The sequence below is a fragment of the Danaus plexippus genome, chromosome Z (assembly GCF_018135715.1).
Source record: "Danaus plexippus chromosome Z, MEX_DaPlex, whole genome shotgun sequence".
NCBI classification, from domain to species: domain Eukaryota; kingdom Metazoa; phylum Arthropoda; class Insecta; order Lepidoptera; family Nymphalidae; genus Danaus; species Danaus plexippus.
This window is the reverse complement of record NC_083559.1, coordinates 4,900,195-4,926,480: the sequence shown is the minus strand read 5'-3', so window position 1 is coordinate 4,926,480 and position 26,286 is coordinate 4,900,195. Positions and strand designations below refer to the sequence as shown.

Here is a 26,286-nt window from a genome sequence, read left to right as displayed (position 1 = left end):
CTGTGGGTAAGGTAAATTATACCTAATTGTAATTAGCATCAGATATAACTAATTATTCGAATTATATTTAGTTATATCATAAACCTTTTGAAAACAAACTAGTTTAAATAATAGAAAGAAAAGAAAGGAGATCAAATGAAGATTTAATTATATTTTAAGTAATAAGATTTTTATTAAAATTCTAAAAACGCTGGTTATTTTTCAATTTCTTTTCATAATGTTTTGTGTTTCCTGTAAAACACACTTCAGTATGTTAATAATAATATCAATATGAGTATTTTTATATGCCACAAAAATTAGTTTTTTTATTTTGACTTTAAGTCACGTGACTGACTTACTCATTGCTGGTGGCCGCCATATTGCGTTTGAGCTGTGTCAGGGGATCATGTCGCTCAGTCCCTGATTTGTAATTTTTTAAAGACATTAAATAAAATAGAAGTATATGTTGTTACCTGTGAAATTTTATAATTTAATTTCTCGACATTATGCTAATATAAAGTTTATAGTGAAACATCGACAACGGTATTTCATAAAAGAAAATAGCCCTGGGTTTATACCATTGAAATAACCCAAGTTACTAGTGAACGTCGAACGACTACCAGAAGTGTCAGCCACGGAACGCCGTAAATTGTACCAGGTTGGTTTTCTTACTATTATGCTATATTAAACAAATCCTTTTATTGTTATTTTATAATTTATTATGATCATAATCTTGATACCGGCATCAATTGTTTACTTTTGCTAACATATAAAAATCTAAGATTTTAATACGATTGTTGCAAAAAAGTTTTTAATAACATATATGTGAGTTTTTAAAAATAATATTATGTTTGGGACATCTTTTTACCAAGTTATCAATTAATTAGGTTAACGTAAGTTCGTAGTTTTTGGAGCGAAAGTTTTGTAACCTTGGTTGTGTTTTTGTTATGTTAACATTACAAGTATTATGTTAATGTGGTTGTGTTCCATTTTCTGCGAACACCAATTATGATGATGAAGTGACCTTTGAAGTCGTATGCAAAGACGTGTACACGTAGCTCTACAAAGTTGTATCAGTGAAACCGCCATTTTGATTGCTAGCGCCTTGCCAGGGGTGAGGGGACGGCGGGAGGTTGCGGTCTTAACTATAAAAAAATGTGACGCTCAGTCATTTGGTATAAATTCATGACCATCATAATATTGAAAATATAACCTCAATGAATGTTTGTGTCTATTTTGACAGGTTTGACACAAGGAATGTAGTTTGGTCAACATGAATGGGGGAGTGAATGGTACTATGGAGGACCTCAAGGAGTTATCTCAAAAAGATTCCCCGGAACATATTGTGGATGACAACGAAGAAACCAGTCTGGAAACAAAACATTGCGAAAGTAGTCAATTAGAACCTTATGATCATGCTGCCAACAATACTGATGGCTTAGAGAATAATGATATAGTATTAGCAGAAGATACAAATAGTTACAGTATAGCGGACCATGAACCAGACAAATGCCTTATAGAAACGGATGTGCAGCAACATGAAGATGTCTGTAACAATACCCTAGAAAAACATTGTAGTGATCGCAATGAATCACATACTGATTCTTTAAATATTCAACTGAACTCTGAATGTCCACTAGAGGAGCCAATGGGCTCGTTACTAGAAATAGATAACAGTAAAGAACATAGAATTCATTCTAATAATGGGGTGAGTTTCAATATCCTTAACTTAAATTCATACTTTCTATAAAATATTAAGAAATGGTATAAGTAATGACTGTTTTAACTTACAATATAATATATATATATGCATACATACACTCTGTTTACAACATATGACATATTAGGAAAACATATTTGTTTAATTAGCTGACATAAATTGTTAATTTAACAAAATAATAAGATAAACAATTCTTTCCCAAAAAATATAAATTTTTGCTGAGTACAATTATAGTGTGTCAACTTACCCTATAAAACAATATATGTCTGCCTTTTATTGGAGTACTTTTCTCAAACATTACAAATTGTGCTTTTAAACATAATTATGAAAGTGGACTACCATTATCATCTACACCTACAAGATGTTTCAAACAACATTACCTTAATACCTATGGTTCTAGTGAAAATACCATTAGTTGAATCTAAAGATGGTGAGCAAATGATGAAGAAGTCTCAAATAGACTTATTTAATCATAAATTTGTTTTTATTCATTTTCTATGTACATTCCTGGATGAGCTAGATGTAATCAATTTATCTAGGTCAATGATTTTTCATTAAAAAATATTATTAATATATATATAGTATTAAAATCCATTTAACAATGAAAAAATTCTTTTTTATATATATTTTTCTTTAAAATATGACATTTCCATAATGCGGTATAATATGATTTTTTTACCCGAGAATTATTATTATTATTAATATTATAACATTATATTACAGAGGTAAAATTAGAGTACGATAAATAGTTCGGTTCATAGATCGGGAGGCGAGACGAGAGAAAGATAAAATTTTCTACGTCTCGCTCTGTCTGGTTACAATGATGTCATACAAATTTTCACTTTGCTGTTTTATATTAAATAAAAATTATTTTGAAAAACTTTTAATTAAATCCTTCGGCATCTTGTAGGATCACGATATAAACTTGTAATTTTATTAATTTTACTTTATTCTAATTGTTAACCTCCGAAAAACAGTCCTTAGTTAAGTTTTTTTGTATTACATCGAGGACCAAAATTCAAGAGTATATTAACAAGAGAATTTTACCAAAAAATTTAGTTTTCGATAAATAAACTTTTTAACCATAAATTCTCCATGCATATTGTAATAACGTATGCTACCATGATCCAAAGTTATGCGTCAGTCATCGACTATTATTAGTTTAAAACCTCAAAATGATTTAAATACGTGGTTTTGTTATATTCAAATTTGAATTTAGAACTGTACAGGTTTGATTTCGATAAAAGAACCTTCTCTTTAAAAACAATGACATAGAACTTACTACGCCCGTTTTTAATAAAATTTTATATGACGTTTTCTAACGGAATAATTTCAATGCGGTGTCCCAGCTACGTCTGAATAACGCTTGCTTTAAAAGTTTCGTGATGGGATTAGAATAAAAATTTTCTAAACAAGATTTTTGAAATTTAAATCATTTGGTGTCCATATCAGGGTACTTGCAAAAATTAGGTCGCTAGAAGGAAGTGTATAAAAATATTATTATTTATTGAAAAAATAAAATTCCCTAAAATTAAAGATAGTATAACGCAGACACTTCTTACTATTCAACGTTATTTTGTAGTCATCCTTTTTAAATCTGTAGCTTTTTTTACAGTTGTAAGTTATTGATTTCTATCGGGTCATTCTCCGAGGTGTTTATTATGTACATATATTTCGTTTTTCTTAAAACGTCACATAAAACCTTTTTATTCGTATGTTGTCTTAATCTGGTTTCGTTGTTCGTTTTACTAATTCTATTTACTTTTCATGTAAGTATTCTTTAAAAGATTTTTTTTTAATATGAAAATTCTAATAACATTATATTCAGTCAATTATTCTTCAGTTTTCTGTACGTTATGTTTATAGAAGATAATAATTGAACATTTGAAGTTCTGTTACTGATCGACGATTAAAATAGGCGTAACTCTACAGGTTTCTTTTGAAGTTTTAAATAAGTTTAGATTTTGTCGGTCTAGACTTCAATTTCAGATAAAGCTGTATATTTGTTTTATTAATATATTTTTAATTTTATATTTTAGATATCCGACGAGGTTGAATCGGAGAATGAATCATCAGAAGATGATTCTTCGGAAACTTCATTAGAACCAAGAGCAGAGGAAACCGTCAGCATCAATTCAGAATCAGAAACAGAAGTGCAAGATGATTCCTCCCAAGAGAGTGAGCTTAGATTACAAAATAGTGATGTAGTCTTATCACAAAATGATAGGTCTGAAACACTTAATGGAAGTTTAAACGACTGCTCAAGCTCTGAGGTTCATGAAATTCCTAGTGATAATGAAGATTGTGTAATAGCAGAGGCACAAAAACCAGTTGTGGACAACAAAGTGACTCAGTTAAGAAGAAGTAGCAGGACTATCAAAAGAAAAAGGTACGATGATGAAATAGGAAACGGTGATCGGGAATCCGATTTAGAGGACCTCGTTCTCGATGATTGTTATAAGCGGAAAACAAAACCTATATTTATCAATGACACTAAAGCTTTGGTCGAGATGGTTTCTAAACAAATGAAATCAGGTATACAAAAGAAAGAACCTACGGTAGTTATCATTGATACAAATTCCACTGGAAAAGGGCATTCAGTAAAAAGGAATAACATGTCGTCTATTAGTTCTTCTTTAGCCGCTCAAAGCTTATATCAAAGTATTGTAGCCCGCGGTACCACGGTCACTCCTGTTAGCAGCAAGAATAATAACTTGTCGAGTCAAAGTAACTCCAGCTCACAGCCGTTGATACTACCTTCTCTCACAGATGATATGTTCGTTGTTGAAGCACCTTCTTTCATAGTACCTTATGTATATGAGAAACCTTCTATAAAACCTTTTAGAGAATTTGTAAATAATTTAGGTAACGATTTAAAAGAGCAAAGAGCCAAAGAAGAAAAAGAGCTGAAGGATAAAGAAAAGGAAGAGACAGCAAAGGATAAAGTGAAACAAGAAAAGACGGAAAGTGATGAATTAGAGGAATCAGAAGAAGAACACGAAGATGTTGGCAAGAAGGAGAATGTAGTTGAAGAAAAAAGTAAAAAGAAAAATGAAGATAAAAGAGGTGTGTAGAATATTAAAAGTCTTTGTATTTTGTTTTTTGTTTTCTAAAATTCATGTATAAGGCAACAAATTTAATTTATGGAACTTTGCAGACAGGCGTCGGATCGGCAATGATGATGATGCTTCCTGGGATGGTGAATCTTCTACAGATACTGAGGAAGAAATTGGATCTGACGAAGAAGATAAAACCGTCGTCATTAAAGACAAGGCCGATGTTATTGATGATATAAAAGATGTCACAGGATTGACTGTTGAGAAAGTTGTCACTGGAAAATCAGATAATTATTTTGATCTTTCCCTTGGTAAATTTTTCATGAATATCGGCCTCAATCTTGTTCAGGAGTTTGTGCAAAATGATTTACTTAAGCAACAGAACAGAAAGCTTTACAGAGAAAAGAAAGCTGGACATAGTACAAAAATTACAGAGTCATCAATAGTGTCACTTACTAAGAATCTAGAATTCAGTAAAGAAAACAATGCACCATACAGGTTTAAACAACATAAGTGTGAATTTTGTAGTTTCAAATCCGAGTCACTGCTGGTCATGGCTCATCATTTGGAAACGCCACATATGAAGAATAGTGTTTATAAGTGCAACTTTTGCTCTTATGAAAGTAGAAGTCCTCATGATATACTGTACCATTTGGAAGCTGAGCATAATACCAGAGGGAAGTTGGAAAGAGCACCCTCAAATCATCAGTGTGCTAACTGTCCTTTTGAAGATAACGGAAAAGGAAAGCTCGCTCGCCACATAATATCATGTACTAAAAAGTTTAAACCAGAATTTAATTTGTCTCCACCCATTGAATGGGAACCTCCAGCAAAAATACCAAAGGTATAACTTTCTAACTGTATATTTAATGAAATTAAAAACATTCGATTATAAAAAAATATTTATTAATACTTTCAGATTGGACGAGCTCGTAATCCTATGATGGGTTCATATACAAGTTCTTTTCACCGAGGGCAAGTGGGTAATAATATAGGCAGGCCACCTATAGGTAACGTTATGACGTCATCTGGCTATCGTCCTCGAGGTCGAACTCCTATGTCCATTCCGCCTAGATCTACTCCTGTTCAGGGTATTCCGATACTTCGCAGCGGAATAATGGTCAGGCATGCAAGCGCATCTGGTGCCAATTTTCCAGTAAGTATACATTTGTCGCATTATTTTATTTGGAAAGGAGTCAATTTATTTATACAAGGTACTAGCTTCAAAATAACTTTCATTTGTTGCTTGCAATTTTAAATTCACGGTACCATATTTTCAATAATAGAATATTGAAAGTTAAAAGAATTTTAGTGTAATTTATTATTAATCCCTATTGACTAATGTATAAAATGTTACCAAATAGCCTATATTTTGATGTTGATATATAAATTTTATATATATGGAATTATACTTAATCCACTATGTGAAAGATATTTCAGATATTCTTTGGATTATTTCTCTTAGTATCTATTCTTATATTATAAATTTGTACTTTATTGTATTTGTATTTGAGAGTGAGAAGTAAGTAACCTACTAAAAGACTTAGGTCTGTCCAGAACTTGCATAAATTCATTCTTAGAATGTACTTCGAAGGCAGCCTTAGTAGGTTCGTTTCAAATTTGGTTAGATAGAGAGAGTTAGGGGCCCTTTAACCTGCAAAAGCGATGGACCCAGTACCATCTACATGGTGAATCCATGGAATGCTGAGAAGTTTCTCTTTCTATTAAAATTTATACTTATAATTTTTATTTGTTAGACCAAATTAACTAAAAATGAAAAAATGTTTTGTTTATTTTTATCATCTTCATACTGTTTAAAATATACATTTTAAATAATCTGTAGAATTTTGATATTTAAATTTCACTTTTGGCATTCCAGAGCTTAGAGAAATATATGGGTTTCTAAAGATTACAGGTTTAAGTTGTAAATTTACGTATTAATATTTAAAAAAAATAATTTAATTTTTAATTTTAGAATAATGGAAAGAACTTGTCTTTATCCAAATCTCTCCATCAACCATCCATATCTATCACTCCACTGCCACGGCAGCCTCAGCCACAACAACAGCCACAGCCATCACAACAGAATAAGAACACATGTGTGATCTGTGAAATATGTGATGGTTATATTAAAGATTTGGAGCAGTTGAGGAACCATATGCAATGGATACACAAAGTGAAAATCCATCCTAAAATGATATACAATCGGCCCCCTCTCAATTGTCAAAAGTGTCAATTTAGGTATGTATGAAGTGAGGTGTAGTATAATGAAGTGTTATATTTTTATCTATACATATATTTGCATTATTTCTATTTCCAACTTCTCATAAATCCTGTTTCTTTTTTCAGATTTTTCACAGACCAGGGCCTGGAGCGACATCTGTTAGGATCTCATGGCCTTGTTACAAGCTCCATGCAGGAAGCAGCAAATAAAGGCAAAGATGCTGGCCGGTGTCCCGTTTGTGGCAGGGTATGATATTTCGACTATATTTTTCATAAATTCAATAAATTTGTCAATGCAACAACAATCAGATACTATAAATATAATTTAGAAACGAAATTACTTTTTGTGGCTTAATCAAGCTCATCAAACTATGTTTCAGTACTCCATAATGAAATGTCTAGACGTTTTGCTCTTATTCTGTCATTCATTTTTGAGCTATTGTAAATGAATACAAAAGAAATTTCAGTAAAATTTCATAGGTTTAAAATTGGTTTGTTACTTTATGAACAAAGTGACGTTTTCTATAAATTAACTTAGGAACTATGAATATTTTTCCAGGTGTACCAATGGAAGCTTCTAAACCACGTGGCAAGAGATCACCACTTAACGTTGAAGCCGGCCCACCTATCATACAAATGCACCGTTTGTACAGCAACATTCGGAATGTATAAGCAGTTTGAGAACCACGTGTATTCCGCACATAGCGTTGTAGCTAAACGTGTTATGGACAAAGGGAAGCCAGCGCCGTCGACGAAGGCTGGACAGTCACTGTTAAAACCATTGAAGATTAACGACGAAATCACAATCATACCGCAACCAGTTAAACCTATAACACCACCGAGTAAAGAGAAATAGGTAAATATTATTCAAATTATTTGATTTTCGTACGGTAGGAACTGCTAAGCCTATGGTTTGACTAATAAGATATATATGTTTAAAGATAAAATTTCTGAATATGTGATGTCAAAGTAGTTCTTATATATATATAAAGTATGTATTTAGAAAAAAAATTAATTTAAGTTTAAAAACGCAATGCAATTGGTTTAGTTTATCTGTTGATAATAGTTTTTATAAGGCGAATGGCAATATCATAACACATTTATCATTTTAAGTATGAACTTCTTAGAAGCTTGCGATTTTCTTGATAAAATTCTATATAATAAATTGTAATTTATACATATAATAGAAAATACTCATGTTTTAAAAATAGTTCTGTATTAAAGTATATGTATATTTATTGTATTTTTTAATTCAGTGGTTTTCAAATTAAAAATGAATAATATTGCGAAAATTAAAGTATCTCAAAAACTACAAGTATAACTGTTTTATTACTTAATTAAATTTATTAAATATATTTTAACAATACAAGTGAAATCTAGAAACTTTTGAGGCGAAAACATGTATTCATTACATTAGACAGCTTTATTAATTAAATGTGAAAATGCTTAGCTTTGTATACATAGTGTAAAAATGCCTAATTAATTAAAATTATTTATATATTCCTGAAAATAGTCAATTGCTATTGCTTATTGCGAAATTTTTATATTTATTTGCCAAATATTGCTCAATTTAAACTTGTAATATTAATTGACTGCTCGATAGAATCCTTGCGCTCTATTATTTTCATTGGAACATTTACTCTTTTAAATTGTCAGTAATAAATAATTAAGATTAATTTTTCTTAAAATTATTTTATTTATAGAAATTAAAACTAATATTTTAGGATGTAGTTTTTACCTCGTCTCCCCGTGATAAAGGTTGCTGCAAAGTAACCGAAACGTCGGCATGTAGTTTATATAATAAAAAAAAAACGCGTGGTACATCCGAAAATATTAGTTTTATTTAAATGAATACCTGCGAAAGTCTTAGATATTTATTTATATTTAAAAGCTTCGCATTATTTAAGTTATTCAAAGTGTTTTTATTAACAATCCTTATGGTCCTAATACATACACATGTTAAAAAATTTGCCTTGTATCCGCAAAAGTTAGCGAAAAACAAAGCGCAATTAAAATATCACACAATCTATTGAAAATACTTGACGGTGTCACCTGGCTATTAATATCGAATAAACAACGCTTTTTCATTTTTAGTAAAAGAACTAAAACGATTGTTTCAGGGATCACAATATTGAAACGCCGAGAGCTTGCCGATGCCTTGTCACTTCATAACATTGGAGATAACATCACTAGTGTACTATCAGTACACATTCCAATATGATAGTGTACCCTCAAAATATAGATCTTTATTGAAGAGAAAATAAAATCACACTACTTTAAAGTAGATGGGTTAAAATGTTAGATATAATAAGTGTAGATTATTATTAATCTGCTGCTTCGCGTTATAAGATTGTTTTTTTTTACCAATGACCGCTTTTGACAGAACCACTGCAAACAAAGTGATATGTGAATATTGTATAGACTGATATTGGAGCATCAACCATTGAAATTTGCCGTATGAAAATCCAGTAGAATAAGGCTTCTATCACAAAACTATAATAAATATACTGACGAGTCAACAGCACCATGCCACTGCCTCGGCTTCAAGCCGGTGATATACTGAGCAAATAAAATTAATGTAAAAATGTACTATAAATTGAACAATATTTATGGCAGTGTTTCACTTTACATATGTTATCATCTAGTTGTAGTCTCTTTGATACATTGTTTGATGATAGGAAATTACGCGTATATTGAATTAAATTAAAGCGAAAATAAACAAATTGAGAGTTTTAAATCAGAATGATAAGTCCAAGTCGACATCGTAATGCTATATACAGGACACCAGTTTTGCATTAATAAATCATCACACATTATAGTATTAATGTCGGTTATTGAATGACAAACAGGTAAACATTCGGGTAAACTACACATAGTGTGAAGATTGAAACTTGGATTAAGTATACTGATTGGTAATATCGGACTAAAGTTATTTGATATCAATGATTGTATGATGTAAAACAAATAATTTTTTAACAAAACGAAATATATTTTTGTAATAGACAAAGTGTTAGCGGATTGCGAAGTTTATCTAGAATGATGTATAAAGAGATTACAATTAGCTTAAAAATTTTACTTTATTAATTATGTTAGTTGGAAAGTTTACAGACTTTCTTCACAATTTTTACCTCAATGATTAAGTGAAAGTAGGATGTATTCCTAGTAAAATTAATTGAATTGATTGAAATTAATTATAAAGAAAATGTAAGTTTTTCCTTTAAGTAATTATCGATGTTAAAATGCTTAATGCTGGCTACCATTAAATTGTTTGAACTTTTATCATAAAAATCGATCGAATCGAAAGTTTCTTAGTATATGTTCGACTTATTGCAATTGCATGAAAATTGCACGAAATGTTTAAAAGTAAAAAAATTGCATTACATTAAAAACACATGTATGTGAATTTTTTTAGATAATAATTGTAACGAAATGAGAAACGATCTGTTATCATAATTTTTATGGCAACACAACACTTAATTTTTTTTAAATATTATTTGAGTACTCTAACAAATTCTGAAGATTTAAATATATTTTAAATTTGATTTCATTGCATGATTTTGAGGATTTATCTGAACTAGATATTGTAGGAAAGGGGGATAAATGTTATAAAATATTTGTTGAGACTTTTTAATACTTAGAGTGTGTATATAATATAGAGAATATCCAGATAATATTGTTACATATATAATTTTTTACTTAATCTGTACTTGACATGACTATTAAACATGGTCTTAATTCAGGCCGAATTACAATATTTTAATATAAAAATTTTATCTAGCCTGTGGTAATTGTTAATTAGAAATGTATTTCTTAATCTGTATTTTCCACTTTTTTACAAGTAAAAAATAATCTGTTCCATATTGAGATTTTCATTCTGTTTTCCATGTGAAGCAAAATAACAAGCTCCTAAAAAAATACCTAGTATAAATATACCTGCATTATGATAATACTAATTTGACAATTGACTATATGTATACATACTCTAAGTGTGAAAGTATTTCATCATTATATAAATAATGATAAAATATTATTGTATCATCACAAAGAGAATTGCATGCTTTCTCATATCTGTCTAGTATGAAATCTGTTATTTCGTTAAAGCGGTTATAGTATAAGCGTGAAGACCAATCCTACCAAAAGATTATCTAAAAATATATGGAAGTATGTTATCGGTGTTCAAAATTAAACAGTGGTTTAATCTTAATTTTAGACAAATTTAATCTTAATCTGATGATGATAGATTTCAAGTAAATTTAGGTCTTTGTGCTCATAGTACGCCATTTCAACCATATTAACTTATTGTAATATTTTTTTATTAATAAACAACAACGAAGTCCAGGTACCAAAAAAATTTTAACACTTAAATACAAAAGCGGACAGTAAATTATGATTAATATTAAAGTAATGTATGAATACTTTGATCTTTGTCAACATTTATGAGCGAATTCTCAATAAGTCTTTAATATAATTTGGTTAACGTATTTGATACAATAGTTAAATGTGTGATGTTGGAAATTATGCTTGGAAGCCTTAAACAACATTTTTTGCACGGTAACTATAGGAATGACTTTATGCTGGTATATTTTATTTACCCCCAGCTTATTGGCAGGTTGACACAGAATTACTAGATTGTATGTGAATTATTTTTATGGTAAATCCTATATAACATTACCTACCAGCAACGTTTAGAAAATACATTTGGAATGATGTAGTATATTTGAGTTGCTTAATTCAATTAAAAACTGTGTTGTTACTGCCTCAGGTACAAATATATTTTAACACTATGCTTGTTTATACATAGGCTGTGTACTGACATAGAAGGGTATAATATATTTATTCTTATTAATTAATAAGAATAGCTGTAATTATATTTTTCGTCTATGAAAATATTATGTCAAATAATCAGATATAATATTTTTTCTAATTGTTTGGTTTCATTTTTATTTAGATATATCTATTCTGTAGGTATCTGAAATGTATTAATGTTTTTGATTATATTCTTAAGACTCTTGTATCCAGTACTGCGATTGATTGGTTGTATATATTTTTTTACATTTCCATGTTTCATTTCTATGGAAAATGCCTCGACAAATTAAGTTTTGTCTTAATTTAGTATGGAATAAGTAAAATGTTCTACCACTGTCATCTCTTAGTGTTTAAAGTAGGATTTGACGATATGATTTATATTTGGTAATGAAACTGAATTCGGATATGTTGTATAATATTTATGTTCATGTATTTTTTTATTCAGCTGACATTTCATAATTATATCTGCAGCCAATGTTATTTCTTGATCTAGATAATAGAATGTTTCATTCATTATATTTCAGACATTTGTTTGATACGAATGTGTGGAATCAGTATTGCCAATTGGCCCGTCTAGCCTGTGCCTAATTTAAGAGTCGATACTAGTAGGCTATAATACCACCCTAACTGAATTAGATTGAGGCATTCCTACAAAATTTTCTGTTGTCTAAGGAGGATGGTTTATATTTATTATTTAAATTTAGATTGTTTTCATTTAGTTTAAAGTCTAAAGATGTTTTTTTTTCTTTTATTAATGTAAGAATGATGGAATGGCGCTGTGGAAGTCGTTTGTTAAGAAATATGAAGTGCGCCGTAATAAAGTTTTGTAACATTTTGTTATATTGTAAATATTTGGTATCGTTTAAATATTTGTAATAAAGATACCTTACCACGACAAGTGTTTTAATAATATATTACGTTTAGATGCTACTTTGTATAGAAATTTATATTAAACAGTTACCTTATGATTTAGAAAAAAATTATTCAGCAGTTTTGATTATAAAAAAAAATTTGTGACACGACGTTTCTCGCTTCTTAATTTTTACAAGTTTTTGGTGGTACTGACGTTATACTAAAACAATAGTAAAATATTGAATATGTTATTAATATATTGCCCTTTAGGGCAAGACTCGAATATAAAATATTAGATGTTAATCCTATATATATGTATATATATGTCTTGTTTTGAACATCTCCATAAGGGATATATAAAAGGTTTATGTCTTGAGAGTTGTACAATAATTTTTAGTTGAGCTTAAAATATTAAATGTATGGTCTACCATGAATTTGTTTACTTTTAAATGAATATACATAGAAAAATCTATACCTATAATAAATCTGTAGGGAGGTCAATTCTGTACAGGAAATATATTTTCAAAATAACTATCAGGGGGTGATTAGTTATAGATAGTGATGCCAAAAATGGAATCTTTTTGTCAGTTTGTATGTTTTTTATAGAAACAGAAACTACTCGACGGATTTTAACGGAACTTGGTACAATTGTTCTTTATACTCCTGGGAAGGTTATAATATACTTTTCATCACGCTTCAATCAACAGAAGCTATGCATTGAAGGGAAATGTTGGGAAAACGGGAGAAATACTTAATTTTTTAAACTTGCGTAACGTGTGCAGAATTAATGGTTAAAGCTACGTAGAAATCATGTATGACCGAAATATTCTACATAAAATTATATAAAAATATCCTACAACAACATATGTCTATCTTTTATGGTTGACTCACAATATCACCTGTAACTCCCGATAGCTTAGCAGTTCGGAGCTTTTGATTATATTTGTTTAATCTTACGTTTATAATACTCTCACTCATCCCTAATAAAAAAAATAACATTACCTATTCAATAAAAAGAAACAAAAATCGGTATAGAGACACTAAACTTATACGTAAAATACGCTAATCTTTTGTTGTTGTTTTATAAAATAGTTCAATAAATAGAATGGTCGATGTAACAAGAAGCCACTACTTATCTTTCTTTCTTTCTTCTTTCTCTTTAAATTCTTTAAATGTGCCCGGACTCCCTTCTCATGAAATTTAAAAAAAAAAAATTGCATTCCGATTATTCTGTTCCGAAATTTAAGAACACAACAACTTTGCAATGGAACTTAGCTAAAAGTAACCCAGTTGCAACAAAATGTAATCGAGGCTCAAATTTTAACAGGTTGCGGTGCAGGAGAAACCGTCTTTATTATTATTATTTTTTGTTTAAGGTGGCAGACGAGTAGACGGCCTACTTAGTGGTCAGTAGCTACCGTTGTCCATGGACATCTCTGTTGCGAGTGCGTTGCCAACCTTGGTTTTTTAGGAATAGAGAAGGTTTGGAATAAGGGAATGTCAGGTAAACGTGCGAATAGAGAAAGGGCAACCGGCTCTCAGTCATCCGACGAAGCGCCACCATTAAAGGCTACTTCACGCCGATCTTCTGTGAGAGGGTGGAACTTCCCCGGTCGAGTCAGCCCATGTTCGATCTGTAGTTACATGACTACAGCTAGGCTCTACCACCTATAAAATTATTCCCATAACACCAAATAATTTTCCATTCCAATTTAAAAGAACACAATTCCCAGTATCGGTGTGTTATGCAATGACAATTAAAAACGCTCAAGGGCAGACTTCGTGTTGTTGGAGTAGATCTCGGTGTCAGTTATTTCTCGCATGGTCATTCGTCGATCTTTCCCGGGTTATCAGTTCTAGAAATCTTTATATTCACGTGACGGACGGGTCAACTTTCAACATAGTTTACCCGGAAGCTTTGCGCTGCAGTATTTTCGTTCCATAGGTATTTGAGTTTCATGTGAAAGTGATCTAAACAATATTAGCAATACATTAACTTAATAACAAACTAGGAGTTACACGCATAGCTATTAATAATAATATTCTACGGTTCCTTAATTTTTTTTTACAGAATTGTGGATTGATATATTATATTGCCCTACTAAAATCGAAAGTTAATCTGTCTGTTACATCAAAACCACTGAGCCTTGAGGAAGGACATATGCTACTTTTTTACAAAAAACGACAGAAATGCGGACGAAGTCGCGGGCAAAAGCTGGTATTTAAATAAATCAGTGGAACATGAACGTAGTAGTGATAACTTTCGTTGTCCAGAAGATGTCTTAGAAACGCGTTATTTTCTTAGGGACTGGATGCCCTACAGGGTATGGAAATAGAAACTTGCTAGCTTTCAGTTACAACTTAACAACTGCTCTTAATTATCTTCACCTATTAATATATCCGTACCAATTTGAATTTAAATTTTGAATGTACTTTTGTATTTGTAACACGAAATTGTTATTTATCTTTACGTATCACTAAAAATTTATTAGAACTCTTGTTGAAATTATTTCGATATTAATAGGAATCCGCTTTTACTAGACCCAAACATTTCTGGAAAAAACGACGTTTCGCACTATCAAAAGCTGCCGTTTTCTTTCCCTCGTATTTGTCAGTTATTCAATTATTAATATTAACTGTACTGTAATTCATTTTATTTTGACGCCAGAATTCAACAGCTTGTAAATTTTATTATAATAATTATTATACAAAGACTATTCGGACGATGCATGTTTGAAATTGCTTTCACTTTTAATAAAACAATATGAAAAAAACATTATAAGGTGGAATTGTAGAATGTATGTCGAACTGACATTCCTATTCCATATACACAGTTGAGGGAGGGTGGTGAACTGTTGGTGGTATTCGGTGGTAGGAAGAGGCAGCAGTGTCAGTCGTAGTAAACATGTGGCTTTGGTTGGTGGTGTGGCAAGCAACTTTAGTGGTAGGGGGTACCACGTTGGACGTTCGGCTTCTGAACTCGAGATATACACGTCCTCAGGTATACTTCAAATAGATTTTGATTAAAGAGCTCTTAGTTTGAAGTTTAAGTGTAAGTTTTCATCTAAGGTCACCACTAATGTATCTGTCCCCATATAATTGATCTCCTTAGAACACGTATTTTATAGCGTATGGAGTGTCTAAAAATACATCAAGTTATTTAAAAAAAAAAAAACTTTTAACCAATTTTACACAAATTGTTCTGTTTTGTTTTATTAATTATTATGATGGAGGCATATAATAATATAAGCCAGATATATAAGGAAATTTACTTTTAGAAAAATAACTATAATAATTAAACGTTAGTGTTGTTAATGTATTTGACTGTCGCTAATGAAAATTTTAAAACTATAAGCTATACTCAGTACTCAATATATATTTTAAACTGAAAATAAAACATTTCTCTGTTTTTTTAGCTGTTCTACTTAAAGGAACCGCAATTACATGATGTTTTGATATGAAAAAATATTACCGTTGAAATGGGGTTTTTGGATTTTTGTTCGTAAAATTAACCAAGAATCTTTCTCGAAATTGTGACCTGTCTTATTTTTTTTTGTCGTGTCTTGATTCGTGTCTAAATATTTTCATTGAATTTATAATGACTAATAGTTAGAAATTATTCAGCATTTTCTTATTGTTTTATAATTAGTTCAAACTAAGCGTGTACGACTGAAAGCCGTAAGGCCTTTTATCTGTTTTTTTCTCTACAAACAGAAAGTACCATCTATTTGTAACATGACAGTTGACACGAAAGAAATATATATAGAATTTTACTTAACTGATGTCTTGTTAATGAATAGAATTATCTTGTTGTTCATAAATAGTTTTTTTTTTTTATTTTGGTAATGAATCGATTTTTTCATTCAAATTATTTAAAATTAGTTAATGAAAAATAAAATCTAGATTTAAACAAAAAGATTACATAATTTCTATAAATTTAAGGTTAATTAATGGTTTTTAAAGAATCATTGTAAGCTACCATTAGATTTTGCAGATTTTTTTCATATTTAAATTTCATACTTAATATACGTAGGTAATGTTTCGTAATAAATTTCCAATAATTATTGTATTTTATTTCCAAATCAATGACTTCGTTTACGGATCAAGAAAATATATCATTTATTTTAATGAAATAAATACTTCTAAAATTATAATTTACATATATGAAACAAAACATTTATTAATTTTTTGGACACAATATTTTGTTTTATATCTATTTATTTTATTTTTTATAGAGTATTTTAAACGCATTAGGTATTAAAGAGCGATGCGAGTGAATCCTACTTACTTATGTCTAATTATTATAAAAATTACTTCCGTGACATTATCTTAGCATGTAAGTAATGTGCGTGATACTTAAACAAATTAATCAGTAATGTTTTGTTTTATGATTAAAGAAATATATTACCGTCAGCTTTACATCTTCCGATCATATTTACTTGCAATTACCTCATAACTCGTTACTTGTTAGTTAATAATAGGTGACATTTGCGTGCGATGCCATTGATTTATAATTTCTCCGTTTCAGTACGATTGCTTTGACTATCCTTCAGCACTTCAAATAAGATCTCTTGATACAGGTAAATATAATGGTAATGTTTTGTAATGTACAATGTCATACAATTATATAATAAAATGAAAACTTTATGTATATTAAAAAATAATTTTAGGTTGGCGTTTATCCAAGAAATGGTCAGGATTAATTCAAACAAGTTCACCTAAATATAGTTATACAGCTCTCCCTGAATTTTCTCGAAGGATTGATTTGGTTCCATTAAACCGTGAAGATATGGTCAAAGAACATGCTAAGCTAGTTCAGGACATAAACAGTCTACGACAAGTAATGTTCGTCGCCCCTATAGCTGATGAATCAAAAGACTACGAGGATTCGGTTTTTCATGAAATACTGGAAACGACTTCTACCACAACAAGTCGACCAAAAATTACTAAACCCAGTAGGCCTAAGACCCACATTCCACTTATTGTGCTGGGAGGGTCACGGACCAAGCCACCTATAAAATCCCATCCGAAAATTCAAAAGCAGCCCATAAATTTAGTTGGATCATCCACCTCTCATTTAGACAGACATCCTTATCCATTCGTTATGGCAGCCTCTGCCCGTCCACCACTCAGGATTTGCATGCCAATGACAACGTACACGACAACTCGACGGCCAAGCTTGTGGGAACGTCTCGTTAAAACAATTATACCTAGATAAGCAGTAGTAGTACATACATATTTCTCTTACAAAGTTCACGAACACAATCGCACATAGTATACGTAATAGATTAAAATTTGTTTCCTTCCGTCCGTAAAATGAAGTTTCCGTCAATTCTTTTACTGCACGATTGCGTGAGTGAATAGCTGTCAAAACCTATAGATTTATATTATTTATTTAGAAATTTATAATTATTAATATTTCCTTTGTAAGTGTATATGTGAATTTATATTAATATATCTCTATTAACTTTACATTTTACTACGCAGTTATCACATTCATTGCAGTCGAAGGTTTAGTATTTTGTTTTTCTGACATAAATATTTGAAATAGGTAATTTGTTTTTTTTTTAATAATGTAGTGAAACCTTAAAAATAATCGGTATATCGTGTTAAGCTTAAAATGTAAATAATTGACTATAATAAACTATTTAATTAAACAAATTTATTTTTTTACACATTTATTTAAGTCATTTAAGAAAGATGAATAATTTGTCTCCGTTTTAAAATGGCGTATATATATTTTGTAATGATAATGACTATGTTACATGTGTGCGTGATCTCATAGCATTTGCCTAACATGTGCCAATAGAGTGTAATAAACTTCATTCAGTTTTAAATTTGGTATTGTTAAATAATAACATGATATTAAGTATAGTGCAGGTAGAACACTTTATCATGTTAAGTCTGTCATTCAGTCTTGCTCAGCACAGTACATATATGAGGAATTTAACATAATTTTATTGGATGTTATGGTACGAAATTATTTATTTAACAATATTTATATTAGATGTAACATAAATTGTATACGAAAAAAAATTATAAGTCATATAGGATTACCAGAAAGTAATTAATGTCAATTATTTAAACTTTTGATAACATTCGTCAGCCAAGATCACGAGGACGTAAAAAAATCTTGAAATAGAATTTAAGGTTTTTGTAATTTCAATGAATTTCGAAAAACTCTGGATACCATAATTGCAGAAAAATTAAGAACTATAAAAGGTTTTAATATAACACTGGAATGAAATCATTAAAAAGCAGAAGACCTGTAATTTTTAACATAAAAATCTCAGAATTGAGTTTAAACAAATCCTACGACTGTGATGGTTAAAATCCTTCGCTGTAGTCCTCTCCTCGGACGTCGTAAAGCTCTGCGTGACCTCTACCTTCATAATGAAATATAATATAATTTTATCTCACATGCACTTGTAACTGTTAACTATAAAGACATTTGTCTAAATAATTTGAACCGTATATTTTTGTATACGTAAGATTAACTTCTCGTTTTTTTAAATAATGATCCAGACATACATATGTAATTGAATGTTGAACTTTATGTAAGTTAATGTAATTTATTTTGGTAAAGGTAAATATAATAAAAATGTGTTACTTCAAGTTATATAAATCTTATTTAATTTGGTGTTAAAATGATTTAAATTTATTTCATCACATCATATTATTTCTTACCATATAGTCCACAGAAACGCGTGAGAGATATCTAATTCGCAACAGAATTGACATCACGCTATTTGAGTGAAAGCATGTTTTTATTATGTTAGCGTAGATTAAATTATTGTTCTATTGAAATAGGTTTAAATAACCACTGAGCTTATTGCCATCAATTCAGTAATAGCGTACAAACATCCCGTTAAGGTCTGCTACGGAATTAATAATGATGGTACGTAATTTAAGATAGCACGGGACGTTGGCCGTCCTAGGAACAGAGTCGGTATCGTTATACGCAATTATAAGACTATTTCCATTAAATATTGACGGTGATAGCTAATTAAGCCGTAATTACAAGACGTTCGATGAAAAAATGTATGTACCTCTTCAATTGCAATCATATTGTATGTCGTGTTTTATAATTCGGAAAGGCTTTATAGTTGAGGATAGATAGTTGAGGAGGTTCATAAATTTTCAAAGATTTTAAAGGATTTAGTTTTTCCCGTATCGTCATTGTAGCTAAAAGGATTTCTCAATAATAATAATACTAATATAGTAATAATATATTTCCTTATAATAATCTGTATAGGCCCTTACGGATAAAATTGAAGCAGTTACAAAGCAACTGTTTAGTTAACATTTTTTAACACGAATAATTTGTTTCATAAACAATTGAATAGTTTCTACAGTTGTTGGATACGGTGAAAATTATATTTTAAGTAACGGCCACAACTTGCTAATTAATAATAATAAGTAAAATGTTTTTAATAAAACTACTTAAATAAAACCGTTAAAAACTCCGAATCATTTTTCTCTTAAAGTTCAGTAGTTTTACTTATAAATGGGCACAAATTGGTAAATTCACATCAAAAAGAATATTAAGTTCAATCAAAGAAGCCATTAACAAAAACCCGGCGTAAATGAACGCACACGTGATTCCTATTTTCCAGTCTAATTGAAATTTATTCAGAGCAAGACAACTGTATAGAGCTAATAACGTGGAAAGGAGAGAGATGGCGCTGTAGGATAACCCGCTGGAATTTATCTTTACCTGCAAAGAGTAGTTTTATATTATCAACATAGTTTCGATGCTAAAAGTTGCGTAGAAAAAATTAGATATTCCATATAATATGTGGCAACTTTGTTATGGTGAGAGATCTGACTGCAATCTTACCCAGTGGTTGTCGGGATAGGACGGATAGAACAGTGACTTAATAAGCCAAGGCAGCCCCAAACACAGAAGTATATCGAAGGTGTTGGAACCTATGGAGTTGCTTATACCCATATTTCCGTGTCCTAATAGCAAAAATGTTAACAATTACAAAGTTGATTGTACTTTCTATGAACTATCAACTTTAATGTATTTTGTCGATAAATTAAATAATTCATCTAGGTCAGCCTAGAAAATTAAAACTTTGAAGAGTATTCCTACAAAGGTAACAAGTTTGAGTAAGCTCTTTGATTTACCTTGATTTGTTACAAGAACACTGGACACTGCTTCCGGGAGACTTGTGCCTGCTGCTAAAATTGTTAGTCCTGTTATACTGTCGGGTACATTAAGAGTGTCACCTGCAATAGATAATTGGGTTAAGTCATGCATTGGTGAGGGTAAAAAAGTTGACGTAAGAAAAATGTTTCACTTCTATAAAGGCTCTTCTTTTTTTATTTTAATAGATTTTCCAACGGCTACATATGTACAAAACGGTCCGTAACTTTTTTACTCTTGATTTTTTGATAAAAAACAGTCCTATTCTTTATCTAAGAATCTTGTCCGTATTGTTTTATAGTGGCTGAATATTAAGTGCATAAATGGCTTCATATAACAAAAGTATACTGTTTAAAATGTTAGGGATCTTGGCATTTAGGTCTTTTGATATAACTGGTAGTCGTTTCTATTACAAGAATTTTCACTCAGGAGAGTACACTTTCGCTTAGTTTCTAGAAAATTATAGATCAAGACCTACCACAGAGTCTAAGTACGACCGTTAAGAGAAACTTTAATTAAACAAAATAGTACAGATGCATATTCAGTGACTACATATCACTTTTCATTATTTAAATGTTATTAATTCTAAGAATGATGCGGAAAATAAATTATATTATAAGAGTAATAAATGAGTTGATTTAAGTTAATATATCTAATATAAACTTCCATTCATAGAAATATTTCAAACATCTTATAGGTACGATATTTAGTGTCACTCTTGACATAGACGATGATGGGTTCAGATGCAGGAAAAATATAGGTCAAAGCAATAGTGCGCATTATCGTTCATACTATAATATGAACTGGCTTATGAGAATTGGGTTTGATTATATCAATAGGTGTCAATTCATATAAATTGTGATACAAGTTCAATGTCTGTTTATTATTTTGAAACGTAAGAACTGTTTGAATGTGGCATTTTCAGAATAATGTAAATAACATACCAACAATAGTAATAATCCAGGCTACCAAGTAAGATACTCCTCCTATCCAAGTAACACACATGATGAAGGTGAGAGGATAGAGCCGGGTGCGCTTACGACAGTCAGGTATGGTGATCCATAGTATCAAGCTGATCGGCCACGTCACCATCCACAAGATTTTTTGGGTGCCAGATGTTTTTTCATCTGGCCACGACCAGAGAGAGTTTAAACTTGATTCTAAAATATAAGAACTGTTATGAAATCTACTTCTTGTGGGATATAGTCTATAAGCATGTACTGATATTTTTTGTTTGTGAACTATAAACAGTTACCAGAATCAGTTGAATTATGTCGTTTTGTAACCTCAATTCCGTTCTCCAAGTCATTGATGTTTTGATTGACATGCGTCATGCGTTGCGAGGCCTCCAAAGGGTTACTTTTTTCTGTAAAGATAACTCAGATGAACACTTCTATAGTTGTTGGTTATATTTCTTAACTTGGTAATATATAATAACCTTTATGTAGAAGTGGAGTAATTTCAGTGTATTTCTTGGGTTTGTTGAAATAGCAACAGCCACTTCTAGCGAATGAACCAAGACTTCCATTGTAGACCATAGCTGTGTAAAAAAATTGAAATATTCTTACTATTTGGACCAAAAGTTAAAAAATAAGCGAGTTTCAATATTTTCTCAACTATATTAAATACATATAATTATAATTCCTGAAATATATTTTATAAAACTTTCGTAGAACTTACCGAGAATATAAAAAGTGTACATCAGTACGAGTAGAAGTGCTTCGTACCAGAAGACCTTGTCGTCAAGCAGCGTTAGTATCAAGGCCACTACAGCTACTGCGTACATCATGCAGTCTCGAGATACTGACCACCAGTCCAATTCAATACTCTGTTTTGTAATTTTGCAATAAAATAGTAGCTTAATTTCAATAACTAAAATTTTTACTTTGTCACCTTCAATGTATCTCTATATTACCGACTAGGGGGTCTGGTCATTATAAATAAATATATTTATTGATGAATGTCAGTCGTGATTCAATATTAACCACAAAATAAACAAAAAAGTTATGGTATTTTTTTAGTATTTTTAAAAAAGTTACTTTGCCAGCAACCAAGGCGCAGCATGCAGGCACAGCAAGGACATTGAACACTGCGGAGCCTACTATTGCCCCAACTCCTAAATCTCCTTCCGTCACAAATGTGCCTACGCAGTTGATGAACAGTTCTGGACTTGAACTGGCAGCCGCCATGAAGGTTGCTCCAGCTACGTCGGATGCCATGTCTAAGCCTAATAAAATGTTATTGTAGTTTTATAAAATAGAATGGAAAAGTTCCACGAAATAGTTTTGGTAGGGTTTTAATGTTTACACTGTCATTCTCTTTAACAGAACCATCCTATTGCGTTGTTGGGTATTTTTATACAAATTATATTTGATACCTGTTATATGTATATTTTATTATGAATGTTTACTTAAATCCTCGTTTTAATATCACATCCAAACTTTGTGATAAAAATATGTAAAATTTGGAACGTACAAGGACTCTCTTGCCATGTTACTTAAGCGAGTTCGTAATGGTAAATATGGGAATAATAATCACATCCGTCTACGACTCCTTTAGACGGCGAAGCAATTGGAACAGTGAAAGCATTTTCATCTGGTAAAAGTAACGTTGAACCGTAATTGAACTTGATTGGAAAAGTGCTATTGAAAAGATTCATAAGCTTGAAGATTCAATGGACACGGTCAATGTCCTGTTATACTACACAACTACTTCCATTACGAACTCTCGTTCTTCTGATATTATTGATTGATTGTTATTAATGCTGATTATACATCATAACTATTCATGGTAGACGATCCGCACAAGATCTTTATCTAGATATTATTATACTTTACAATTTACAATTTTGATACCGCTAAGTTATCATAGTTATAAATATAGCTCTGTGATAATCTACTGATATATAAAATTTGATATCTTTATTTCTGCATTAAATATACATTAATTTATTGTTCATCATTCATTACTAGGCCCATATTATAAAATTTATAGCAATAAAATAAAAATAACCCGGAATCATTACGAGTTACAACTATATATATCAGAACATAATAATATGTATGTCACAAGTTTATGATCTCTATAAATTATTAGACTAAAACTAATTTTTTATTCGTAGTGAGTTTAGCTCACAAAAACATAACAAAAATGATTTAAAATCCAAAAGAAAATTTAAAGTTATCAAATTACTCTTATACAGTCATGAAATTCACCTGCAACTTAAAAACGTAAAACTTATGAGCCATAGTTTAATTTTAAAAAAAGCAACTTAAATATGTTATGAATGAATCGTAAAAAATATATGGAATGATTAGCTTTTAGTACGTTTGAATTGCATTTATTTAGCTAGGAAATTGTATTTATAACTAGGTTTCATCTGTGGCATTTCTCAATTAGTGTCTAACAGTTGATAAATTGTCTAATAGTTAATAAAAGAAAATACCTATAATAAAAGTTCTTTTATATCTCTCCTAATAATACTTAGCTTCGTGCAGTTTAGGTCATGTTCGAACGAACGAATGAATGAATACACAAATTCCAAAGGAGTATAAATATTTAATTGACCTGATAATCACTCATCAAATATTTTTAGTAAGACTACAATGTATTAATTAAAACACAATAAGAAGCAAATTTTATTCACTATATGCAAAATATTTAGTTGTATTTTGTGTACTCAACTGTCAGAACATTTTTTCTGTTTTCTACAATTTTCGTGTTTTTTCAAAGGAGTGAAAATTTTTAATGCTAACATATTGCATTCAAAATAATCTTTTGAAGTGTGAACATTTGTTTAAAAATTAATGTACGATCTTATCTTTGAAGCAACTGTTATTAAAGAAAATAATTCTTTTCAGAATAATTTTACTCTAAGAAAATACAGAACAAAATCTAATTTTGATTCAACTTTACTGCTATGAAGTAAACCGACTTAATGTTTGAATATAAATTTTTATATTGATTAGTTTAATATGAAATGTAAAGACAATAACAAAGATAAATTAGCATACATAATATTAGTTAAGCCTCATTGCACTGATATAATTAGCACTAGTTCTGGTAAAAGAAATATGTTTATGTAATATGGAAACGTATTTTTTGAAAAGTTATTGTGAAAAATAACCTGATTTTGCTGTATGATTCTGCTGTTCTATCCAATACAAAAAAAATTATTTGCTGAGATTTTCACGAGAGGATACATATTTAATTTAATATTTGACACAGTATCTGAATCTTTGGATCCAGCAATTACAATACAAGACACTGTATAAATTCTATGATATTCAAGAAACTTCGGTCGCTTGAAATAAAAGATATTAGTGGGTACAGTGTAGAAAAAATTGCGTTCTTATATATGCGAGGCCACTTACGTTCGCATATTATCTCGATCGCAGGCACGAAGTATTGTTCGCAGACGGTGCCCAGCAGAAGGAAACAGTATATCGCCAGTACACAATGAATTAGAATATAACCCTAGCAAAATATGTGTCAATTGATTATAAAATTAGTGATAATTTTTTTATTTTATTTTAATAGTCAGTTGTGATTTAAAATTCTTCTATAATATCAAATTGTTAATTCGCAAGCTTATTTCGTCTTAAATATTAAAAGTTGAAGTTTCTATTTGTTTTTGCTTAAATATGTATCGGATAAAATATTATCATTATTATTATTGTATGTAATTTATCAGAACTTAAAAATATATGTTTAAGTAATAAAATTCGACTTTGTTTCAATTACTTACATGCTGTCTCTGAAATCTCGTTAGACCATCGGATGGAAATTCCAAAATTGCTGCCGGAGTACAATTAGCATTGCTTTCGACTAAAGTTAACAGGTGACGACTTGAATATGATTCACCTGTTTTAAGTATATAAAATAATATGGGTTTATTTAAAATTCCTATATACACACGATCTAGATAAAATGGCAATATTTTCTACAATGCTAAAAATGCATAAATACTAGTGCAAGAAATTTAAGGAAAAAGATAAAAAGATCCTTTAAGAGAACATACTTTACCTGGGCTAATATTATTTAATTGTTTATTTTCAGCATTGCTGGTTATTAGGCAGTACATAGACGCGATACCGAGAAAAAATATCACTCTTATAATAAAAGCCACTCTATATTTACACTCACTAGTCCTTATCAACATTTTGGTGGCCATTAATAATTTAAAAAAGTAACTTTTGCTTTTTCGGTTTTGGGCTTTTGTCAAATAAAGAATTCGAATAATTGGCCGTATATACAGTTTAATGTCATTGGCCAATATTTGTGGGATATTTAACACGAGGTATTCGGATCCCAATCGAAAATGCACTATGTTTTACCGACAAGTCAAGAAATTGTATATCAATAAGTGCTATCGGTTAGGAGGTCTTTATCAAACTTATCGGTTGTTAGTAAATATAACAAAATCTCAGGTAGCTGATATCTACTGGGTATATTCCGTTTAATATTAAATGTTTTCGTCATATTTAGGCTAAGTGATT

The 26,286-nt window shown here is 30.3% G+C and overlaps 3 protein-coding genes across 3 annotated transcripts; 2 read left to right on the top strand and 1 right to left on the bottom strand.

The window, feature by feature from the left end:
* Positions 1-353: 353 nt before the first annotated feature.
* On the top strand, positions 354-12,682 carry LOC116777198 (uncharacterized). The gene is made up of 9 exons (XM_032670601.2): positions 354-637; positions 1,223-1,687; positions 3,739-4,765; positions 4,857-5,599; positions 5,675-5,911; positions 6,731-6,996; positions 7,105-7,225; positions 7,538-7,834; positions 9,099-12,682. Exons 2-8 carry the CDS (start codon positions 1,253-1,255, stop codon positions 7,832-7,834), a joined length of 3,126 nt encoding a protein of 1,041 aa, XP_032526492.2. The 5' UTR covers positions 354-637; positions 1,223-1,252; the 3' UTR covers positions 9,099-12,682.
* A 1,980-nt stretch (positions 12,683-14,662) lies between these two features.
* Positions 14,663-18,230, top strand: LOC116777702 (uncharacterized). The gene is made up of 3 exons (XM_032671384.2): positions 14,663-15,637; positions 17,165-17,216; positions 17,307-18,230. Exons 1-3 carry the CDS (start codon positions 15,542-15,544, stop codon positions 17,852-17,854), a joined length of 696 nt encoding a protein of 231 aa, XP_032527275.2. The 5' UTR covers positions 14,663-15,541; the 3' UTR covers positions 17,855-18,230.
* Positions 18,231-19,850: 1,620 nt separating this feature from the next.
* On the bottom strand, positions 19,851-26,161 carry LOC116777211 (sodium/potassium/calcium exchanger 4-like). The gene is made up of 11 exons (XM_061526508.1): positions 25,814-26,161; positions 25,536-25,651; positions 25,162-25,264; positions 22,828-23,015; positions 22,469-22,616; positions 22,227-22,328; positions 22,044-22,154; positions 21,733-21,948; positions 20,770-20,871; positions 20,477-20,598; positions 19,851-20,353 (listed from the first exon to the last, which is right to left on the bottom strand). The coding sequence occupies exons 1-11, from the start codon at positions 25,959-25,961 to the stop codon at positions 20,138-20,140; spliced, it is 1,572 nt and encodes a 523-aa protein (XP_061382492.1). The 5' UTR covers positions 25,962-26,161; the 3' UTR covers positions 19,851-20,137.
* Positions 26,162-26,286: the final 125 nt, after the last annotated feature.

Excerpts from the sequence above, each read along its gene's own strand:
- LOC116777198 (XM_032670601.2), top strand. The coding sequence starts at position 1,253 with ATGAATGGGGGAGTGAATGGTACTATGGAGGACCTCAAGGAGTTATCT. Across the intron at positions 1,688-3,738 it reads GAATTCATTCTAATAATGGG|ATATCCGACGAGGTTGAATC; the intron begins GTGAGTTTCAAT and ends TTTATATTTTAG. Across the intron at positions 4,766-4,856 it reads GAAAAATGAAGATAAAAGAG|ACAGGCGTCGGATCGGCAAT; the intron begins GTGTGTAGAATA and ends GGAACTTTGCAG.
- LOC116777702 (XM_032671384.2), top strand. The coding sequence starts at position 15,542 with ATGTGGCTTTGGTTGGTGGTGTGGCAAGCAACTTTAGTGGTAGGGGGT. Across the intron at positions 15,638-17,164 it reads CGAGATATACACGTCCTCAG|TACGATTGCTTTGACTATCC; the intron begins GTATACTTCAAA and ends TCTCCGTTTCAG. Across the intron at positions 17,217-17,306 it reads AATAAGATCTCTTGATACAG|GTTGGCGTTTATCCAAGAAA; the intron begins GTAAATATAATG and ends AAATAATTTTAG.
- LOC116777211 (XM_061526508.1), bottom strand. The coding sequence starts at position 25,961 with ATGGCCACCAAAATGTTGATAAGGACTAGTGAGTGTAAATATAGAGTG. Across the intron at positions 22,329-22,468 it reads GTACACTTTTTATATTCTCG|CTATGGTCTACAATGGAAGT; the intron begins GTAAGTTCTACG and ends TTTTTTACACAG. Across the intron at positions 22,155-22,226 it reads TACTCCACTTCTACATAAAG|AAAAAAGTAACCCTTTGGAG; the intron begins GTTATTATATAT and ends TTATCTTTACAG.